Genomic DNA, 9,015 nt, shown 5'->3' with positions numbered 1-9,015 from the left:
AGTGGTAAGACAAGCAGGGGAAACGGAAAGTGAGGTCAAGAAAGCGGAGGAGTTGCAACCACGCCCATGCCTCCCTCCCGCTCTGTAGGCCGCCGCGCGCAGGGTAAAATGGTCCGCCTCTCCGGTAGCTCTCCCGGTCTCCTCCTGTCCCCGCCCGCCAGATAAGATATCCCGAGCTCACAAAAAGACGCTGCGAAGCACGCAAAATTAAATTACAGGAGGCCGACAGCCCGCCCTAGAAACTTCTTCATTTCTCAGTCCACCCCACCCAGCTCCTCCTCCCGGGGCCGTAGCCGCCCTCATACCCAGGCCCCGCCAAGCCAATGCCCACACGCGGGCAGAAGAAAAAAGCCAGCTTTGGCCCTAGTTCTTTGGTGCCACCAACTCAGAAAGAATTGCCCCGCCCAAGCGAGCTAGGTTGGCCGAGACACTAGTAAACTGATCGACATTTCAGGATTTAAGAACTGAGCGAACCGTCTAGGTGGCTCCCTTCTCCCGGCTCTGCTTCCACGACTCCTCCCAGCGCCACGCCCCAATCCTTTCCTCCCCGCCCTACTTGGGAGTCCGCGCTACTCATTGGCTGCATGCCCTGCCAATCCAACGGACGTCGACGAATCCCGCCTCAGGGAAGGTGAAGATCGAGAAAAAGCGCGTACACCTGGCCTGCGGCGCGAGCCTAACGCCCCCAAGCTTCAGACCGCTCTGGGGCCGCGGAGACTGCCGGCCGCCTTGGACACGTGGGAGGGGTCTCATTTGCATAACGGCCGCCCCTCGCGTCCTAGCGCGGCCCGGAGTCCCGCCCCTCATCCATCTAGAAGTCTGTTGGGCCTCAAGCCGGTCACTCCGATCCCGGCAAGCCTGTGGCGGGCGGTCCCGAGAGCCGATTGGCTCTGAGAGTTTCCAAAAGGCGGCGGGGAGGCGACTATAAGAGTGGGGAGCGGAGGGAGGGGAGTGAGAGACGCTGGTTGCGTTCGCGGAGTCTGGTACTAGGGGACCGTTAATTGAGGCCGCATATTTTCTGTCTCAGGTGTTCTCGTCTAACGTCGCTTGCCTGTCTTTCAGTCAGGATGTCTGCCCGCGGCCCGGCTATTGGCATCGACCTGGGCACCACCTACTCGTGCGTGGGGGTCTTCCAACATGGCAAGGTGGAGATCATTGCCAACGACCAGGGCAACCGTACCACCCCCAGCTACGTGGCCTTCACCGACACCGAGCGCCTCATCGGCGATGCAGCCAAGAACCAGGTGGCCATGAACCCCACCAACACCATCTTCGACGCCAAGAGGCTGATCGGTCGGAAGTTCGAGGACGCCACAGTTCAGTCAGACATGAAGCACTGGCCGTTCCGGGTGGTGAGCGAGGGAGGGAAGCCCAAAGTGCAGGTGGAGTACAAAGGAGAGATCAAGACCTTCTTCCCCGAGGAGATCTCCTCCATGGTCCTCACTAAAATGAAGGAGATCGCCGAGGCCTACCTGGGGGGTAAGGTGCAGAGCGCGGTCATCACCGTCCCGGCCTATTTCAATGACTCGCAGCGCCAGGCCACCAAGGACGCGGGCACCATTACGGGCCTCAACGTGCTGCGCATCATCAACGAGCCCACGGCGGCGGCCATTGCCTACGGCCTGGACAAGAAGGGCTGCGCGGGAGGCGAGAAGAACGTGCTTATCTTCGACCTGGGCGGCGGCACCTTCGACGTATCCATCCTGACCATCGAGGACGGCATCTTCGAGGTGAAGTCCACGGCTGGCGACACTCATCTGGGCGGGGAGGACTTCGATAACCGCATGGTGAGCCACCTGGCGGAGGAGTTCAAACGCAAGCACAAGAAGGACATTGCACCCAACAAGCGCGCGGTGCGGCGACTCCGCACCGCCTGCGAGCGCGCCAAGCGCACCCTGAGCTCTTCCACGCAGGCCAGCATCGAGATCGACTCGCTCTACGAGGGCGTGGATTTCTACACGTCCATCACCCGCGCCCGCTTCGAGGAGCTCAACGCCGACCTTTTCCGCGGGACCCTGGAGCCGGTGGAGAAGGCTCTGCGCGATGCCAAGCTGGACAAGGGCCAGATCCAGGAGATCGTGCTGGTGGGCGGCTCCACTCGCATCCCCAAGATCCAGAAGCTGCTGCAGGATTTCTTCAATGGCAAGGAGCTGAACAAGAGCATCAACCCCGACGAGGCGGTGGCATACGGAGCCGCGGTGCAGGCGGCCATTCTCATCGGGGACAAGTCAGAGAACGTACAGGACCTGCTGCTACTCGACGTGACCCCGTTGTCCCTGGGCATCGAGACGGCTGGCGGCGTCATGACTCCGCTCATCAAAAGGAACACCACAATCCCCACCAAGCAGACGCAGACCTTCACCACCTACTCAGACAACCAGAGCAGCGTGCTGGTGCAGGTGTACGAGGGCGAACGGGCCATGACCAAGGACAATAACCTGCTGGGCAAGTTCGACCTGACCGGGATCCCCCCAGCCCCCCGCGGGGTCCCCCAGATCGAGGTCACCTTCGACATCGACGCCAATGGCATCCTCAACGTCACCGCCGCCGACAAGAGCACCGGGAAGGAAAACAAAATCACCATTACCAACGACAAGGGCCGTCTGAGCAAGGACGACATTGACCGGATGGTGCAGGAGGCGGAGCGGTACAAGTCGGAAGACGAGGCCAATCGCGACCGAGTAGGCGCCAAAAACGCTGTGGAGTCCTATACCTACAACATCAAGCAGACGGTGGAAGACGAGAAACTGAGGGGCAAGATTAGCGATCAGGACAAAAACAAGATTCTCGACAAGTGTCAGGAGGTGATCAACTGGCTCGACCGGAACCAGATGGCAGAAAAAGATGAGTATGAACACAAGCAGAAAGAGCTCGAAAAAGTGTGCAACCCCATCATCAGCAAACTATACCAAGGCGGCCCTGGCGGCGGTGGCGGTTCAGGAGCATCCGGGGGACCGACCATCGAGGAAGTGGACTAAACCTGCACTCAAGACAGCGTAAAAACCTCTTTTCCTTTCTATTTACTTTTTCCTTTTGTTTCTGTTTCTTCTTTGAAATGTCCTTGTGCCAAATACGAGATCTATATTCTAAGTGTTTAACCGGTGTATGCATATGAAAGGAAAGGTGCAACAACTTAGTTTAATGATAAAAGATTAGTTCTAAAGTTTGATTTTTTAGAAACATTATTTGAGGTATCTCTTTAATGCATTTTGCTTGTTAGCTGACTTGAACGTTTTTTGGTTAGCTTAGTTTGTGCATGGAGATTTGAGACGGGAAACCTGAAGTTTTCCCACAGTTTCTGTAGAAGTTTGGTAACAATAAAATACATAGAAGCTTGAATTGCTTATTTGTATGTACTACTTGAAGAGAAAGGTGAACATTGCAGTAATGTTAAGGAAAGGCATACTTTTTGCAAATGCATAAATACAGATTTAAAAGTAAAAAGCTGAAACTGATCTAAAAATTACTGTCTTGGAGTTTTCAATTTTGTTTTCTTACTGTTTTACCCATGTGGGTCTTTAACTAAGTAAGGTATTAGTATAAGATGAAATTTGTCTAACTCAATCTTATCTAATTCTCAGATGAGTTTCCTGCTTTGAATTACCAGCAACTTAAGGGGAGAAGATCTGGGTAAACTTTACCCTCCTTTTAATACAGAAACCAGAGTTGGCATAAATGTTCAAGTGAAAATCCACCTGAATATTCCAGCAAAATACAAGCTGTATTCCAGGGTTAGGTACAAAGAGATTCTTTCTGTAAACAAAAGGAGTTGTCTTCTAACATAATATGTTATAGCCTAACATAATATGAAACAAGTTTGCTTTCTGCTACTTACAGGTGTCTGAAACAAGATCCAACAGACAAAGGTTAAAGCCACTTAATATTGAGTCCAAGTTCAAACTTTTGTTAACTTTTTCTAGTAAAACAGTTCAAATTCTGGGCATATGGAAAATTGAAGAAGAATATGTTTTCAGCACTTAAATTACTTGGATAGTAAAGGAAAATAATAGTTTTTTGTTGTTGACTGATTTGACAGTCATAGAGCTTTTTCAATACCTGCCTTAAATCACTAGAATATATTTCTTTTTTAAAAAGATAAACTGCAAGATAGTCCTGTATTTTGTCAATATGCAACTTGTTCATTTTCCAATATTTCCAATTTGAGATTGTTACAGATAGAAATATAACCCTTTGAAATCCACTTAAGCTTTAAAAATCCACATCCTTGGGAGAAGGGGATTCATGTTGATATTTTAGTGGACTGACTCATCTGCTTTGTACTGATTTATTCTCTTTAAGGAGAATTTGGAAGAAATTCAGTAAAGCTGATTGGAAAATGTATAGTTAATCTAATGTTTTCACCACACAATTTAATATCTCCTTCCAAGTGATGTAGATTTACTTCATGTTGTTCATAAGATAACAGTGACATATAGAAGCTAATTTTAAACTTAGTAGTGGACTCTGCCATATCAAGCAGAGAGAGGAATTTTTGAAATATAAAAACTAGAGAACAAAATAGCCTAAAAATATAGATCTTTGGTCACAGTTCTCTCACGTAAGAGCTGACTCTTTGTACATATAATTTTTTTCTTTTAACAAGTCTCATTTGGGTGGGGGGAGGAAGATAAAAAGGCAGTTGTAAAACTGCTTCAAAATAAACATTTTTTAAAAAGATAGTTGTTCCTTACACTCTGAAAGGTGAACATGAGTTTTTCAGCGCTGTTGCCAGAGTGGAAAGTTTTCAGCAAAGAAGCATTAAGGATATTTCATTGAAGATAGCATCGCATAAATATTTGACAAGTTACCTTGGTAATTAGTAGCCTTAGAATGAAGTTTCACCTGAGTTTTTACCAAGATAATATTCATTCTGTTAACCTTTTGTTCTTTATTGAGGGTTTATCCCTTGCTCTAACTTCAAAGTATACAAAGTATAATGGGGCCTTTAAGTGCAGTTTGGTATTAGTTTGACTCATTTTAGACCTCATTTTAGAAGAGATTAGTTTCTAAAGGATCAGAAAAATGCCAAATGGTAATCTCTTTGATCCTATAGCCTGACCTCTGGTAACTTGCTGTAACACTAAATCAATCTATACAGATACTTCATTTTCTGTTATTTTGAAAAGTAATTTGTAAAACTCTTGAGTGCCTTTAATTTTGTCTTCTCAAATGTACCTAGATCTAAATATTGCTTAAGATAAAAAGCCACTAAAGTAGCCATTCATGTTTTCAGGGTCAGTTGAAGTTGGTAACTCAATAACTCACGGGAACCCTTTAGCAGATGTTAGATCAGCCATAGTCAAATGACGATGGAAAAAGTACTTGAGTTCAGAATGAGGCTAAATTACAGTTTAAGGAATAATTAACATCACTTGCCCTTGAAAGTAATGCTAGGGACTAGTGGTCATGACTACAGCTAATGAAATATGTATAGAATGCTTAGGGATTGAAAAAGTACATTTCTCAGAACGGGGACTTAATTTCTTCTTTCTTGAATATCTGATTAACATAATTGTCCCTGTTTTGAGGCAATGAATCTAGACACCTGTCAAAATTGTTTAGAGTACTTCAGTTGTATAAAATTTCAAAACAAGATTACTCTAAATTTTTTATCATATTAATTTATATATGTAATGGAAGTTAATGCACCTGACTTGTGCATTAGGAGATACTAGTGCTCTTTACGTCTTTAAATTTAGCATGCATATTAAAATACATAATATATTCTGTATGTGAAGGAGAACTAAAAATCTTTATTCTATGTATAATCTTACACATGAATATAATATGACTGGATGAAATCAAACGGTCTCTCTTATGAAGATCAAATACTGGGCTCATGATAAGGTATTTCAATTGGATGTAGTTTATAAAAGTTGTGAAGCATATTTCTCTTGCTTTTGAATACTGGAACTGAAGTTTTAAAGAATCTCAAATCCACATGATCACAAGACAATTGCTAAAGGAATATGTATATATATAAAACAGTAATATTCAATTGTTTCTGTATATTTAATGTATGAGACAACTGTTTTGAAGGACTATCCTTAAGCATTAAGATTAGATATAAAATTTAAATCCTTCAAGAAAAATTACGGATCTTTAGAAGAAGAGCTCAGTATTTATTCTTTTTACAGCTTTTTACAAGTATTTACAGCTTTGGGGATGGAGATATTTTAGGATATATGTAGTTCTAAAGTTTAATAGTGTGCTACTTAATGTTGAAATGTTTTTCCCTTAAACAAGTGAAAAAGTCAGACTCTTCCTCCATCCCTTTAAGTACAGATTAGGATATTTGAATTGAAGATTGGAGAAATAAGCACCAGAAATGGAGTTCCTAATTCAAATACTGGTATTGCTGTTTCTTATATATTAGTTTTAAAAGTAAAATCATAACATTTTGAAAATCTGTCCACTGATTTTTTTCATAGTATAAATATGTATAATATCCAGTTAATATCTTGGGCCTAAAATTTGAGACAGTTAACTTAGTTTTGTCATATGCTCTTAGTTCTGTGATCTTGAGAACTTAATTAGGCAAAAAAAAAAAAAATCTTACAGGACATTTGAAATTATTAAATATTTAGATAGCACCTTTCCCTACTTCATTGTATCATGACTTTTTTTTTAAGAGAAAATTATATTTCCATGTTAGGTTGTGAGTTTCTAATGTCATTATAAAAAAAAACTGGTGGAAAATCTAATAGATGAGTGGGTCACTTTAAAAATAATGATTTAGAGTCATAAAACCAATTTTTACTCCCTCTTTCATTAGGGTCTAGTGACACAGAAATATAAGATGGTACCTTCAGAGTTATCCAGGGTTTCCTCTAACTATTAACATGTCCCTCTAGCACAGCTACGGTAACTTGTCATGTAACTTTTATGTAAGTCATTGTTTTGCGTTCTCAATTCCTTTATTTTTACCTTTAGTTTTGTATATTAGCCTAAAGTTAAACATGGTAAGGTGTAAAAAAAGATCTTCGGTTTTCCATTAGCATTTCTTCACTCATTTAGCTAAACTGAAGAGGTTGCCTGGAAGTGTGGTAAATGGGTGCCACCCAGAGTCCTTGTTCTTCCTGGGTCCTTTGTGGAGCTTCAGCTCATTATTTCTCCTTGTTCCCACCCAAAGTTAAATACCCAGGTTGGAGAAAAGCTTTTGATGACTGGGATATTTTGGTGAATTCTCTTCAAATGAGTCATCTTATAATAAGCTAGCCTCTTAAGGCCATAGCCTCAAAGCAACATTGCCAGTGTACTGGTGGGTTTCCTTATATCTGAGCCAATTGGAGCAGTTACCAGCTGTGGACTCAAGAGAGTGGTTCATGAATCTAGGTGTTTATAATTTAATACTACTGTGAACAGTGATTGTGTGTTACCAAGTAGACTAGGATGGTGGAGTTAAGGGGAAGCAGTGGAGTGTCTATTGCTCTTGTTTGTAAAGTTTATGCAAGGAACTTCCCCAGTGGTTAAAACTCCACCTTCCAATGTAAGGGGTGCCAAATTCAATCCCTGATTGGGGCACTGAGATCCCACATGTGTGCAAGGTTCAGCCGAGAAAAAAAGAAACCAACTAGTAAATGGGTGTTACCCATCATCCCACCAATGTGGGATTCATAAGTTTATATGAAAATAAAATCAGGTATTTACTGACCATCTATTTAATGCTAATTAAGTTGTGGGGCTAAAACAAAAGCAGAATATATGAGGCATTCCCAGTTATATAGTGTCATTTAGCATTGCTTCCGGAGAAGGCAATGGCAAGCCACTCCAGTACTCTTGCCTAGAAAATCCCATGGATGGAGGAGCCTGCTAGGCTGCAGTCCGTGGGGTCGCTAAGGGTCGGACACGACTGAGCGAATTAACTTTCACTTTTCACTTTCACACACTGGAGAAGGAAATGGCAACCCACTCCAATGTTCTTGCCTGGAGAATCCCAGGGACGGGGGAGCCTGGTGGGCTTCCATCTATGGGGTCACACAGAGTCGGACACGACTGAAGTGACTTAGCAGCAGCAGCAGCAGCAGCATTGCTTACCATCAGTATTAGAAGGAGGGAAATACCAAACAATCTGGATATCAACTCAGTTGCAAGAAGAAATTACAAGACACAAGGTTTGAAAAGTAAATGCAGAAATGAAGTTGAACGTGGACTTCCCAGATTGCTCAGTGGTTAAGAATCCACTTGCCAAAGCAGGAGAGAGGGGGTTCCATCCCCTGGAGAAGGAAATGGCTCCCTACTCCAGTATTCTTGCCTGGGAAATCCCATGGACAGAGGAGCATAATGGATTACAGTCCATGCTGCTGCTGCTAAGTCGCTTCAGTCGTGTCCGACTCTGTGCGACCCCATAGATGGCAGCCCACCAGGCTCCGCCATCCCTGGGATGGGGGGCTGCAAAAGAGTTGTACACAAATGAGAGACACTGTTGAATACCCATTGACACAAACCAAGGTTCTTTGCTTTCAGCAACACTAATTCTCAGTACTTTAATTCAGGGTGATGCTTTACATATATTACTTCTTAAGAATCCTCAAACACCGATCATTTGGGTATCTTCAAACGACTTCCACATCTAGCTATGCTGCAGAACCCAGTTTCAAAAACCTTGATTTCCACGGTTGCGCCACTCACGCCACGCCACCCCACCCCCTACCCCGCCCCAATCAATTTAGTCCCAGCCTGGATTTTTGTTTGTTTCTCCAACCTGGATTTAAACTTCATTTAGTACTATCAAACTTGGGAACAAAGGGAGCTTCCCTATGGAACTGAATCTAGTTTTTCTAATTAAAAACAAAGCCAGTGACGTGGTTGGCTTCTCGGTGGGAAAGCACAAAGAACTGACCCCTAAGCAAGAAACCCTCGGGCAGCTTCGCAGTGAGACGCCGGCGAGCCACCGAAGCCCAGGGCCTCTGCAGAGGCGGGAGCTACGCGGACCAGCGGCCGCGGCGTAGGAAGCAGGGTCCCGCCCCCAGTCCAGGCCCCGCCCCCAGCCCCGGTTTCCAGGAGACGGTCTGA

General features: G+C 44.5%; 1 protein-coding gene across 1 annotated transcript; it reads left to right on the top strand.

Moving 5' to 3' along the window:
- The first annotated feature begins 643 nt into the window (after positions 1-643).
- Positions 644-3,451, top strand: HSPA2 (heat shock protein family A (Hsp70) member 2). The gene has a single exon (XM_055436720.2). It carries the CDS (start codon positions 1,068-1,070, stop codon positions 2,976-2,978), a length of 1,911 nt encoding a protein of 636 aa, XP_055292695.1. The 5' UTR covers positions 644-1,067; the 3' UTR covers positions 2,979-3,451.
- The last annotated feature ends 5,564 nt before the right edge of the window (positions 3,452-9,015 follow it).

This window comes from Moschus berezovskii, chromosome 9 (genome assembly GCF_049115385.1).
Source record: "Moschus berezovskii isolate FMDL1 chromosome 9, NW_MosBer_1.0, whole genome shotgun sequence".
NCBI classification, from domain to species: Eukaryota; Metazoa; Chordata; class Mammalia; order Artiodactyla; family Moschidae; genus Moschus; species Moschus berezovskii.
Note: the sequence above shows the minus strand (reverse complement) of the source record. Positions and strands in the feature narration are given on the sequence as shown.

What these genes read in the sequence shown, in the direction of transcription:
- HSPA2 (XM_055436720.2), top strand. Translation starts at nt 1,068, where the DNA reads ATGTCTGCCCGCGGCCCGGCTATTGGCATCGACCTGGGCACCACCTAC.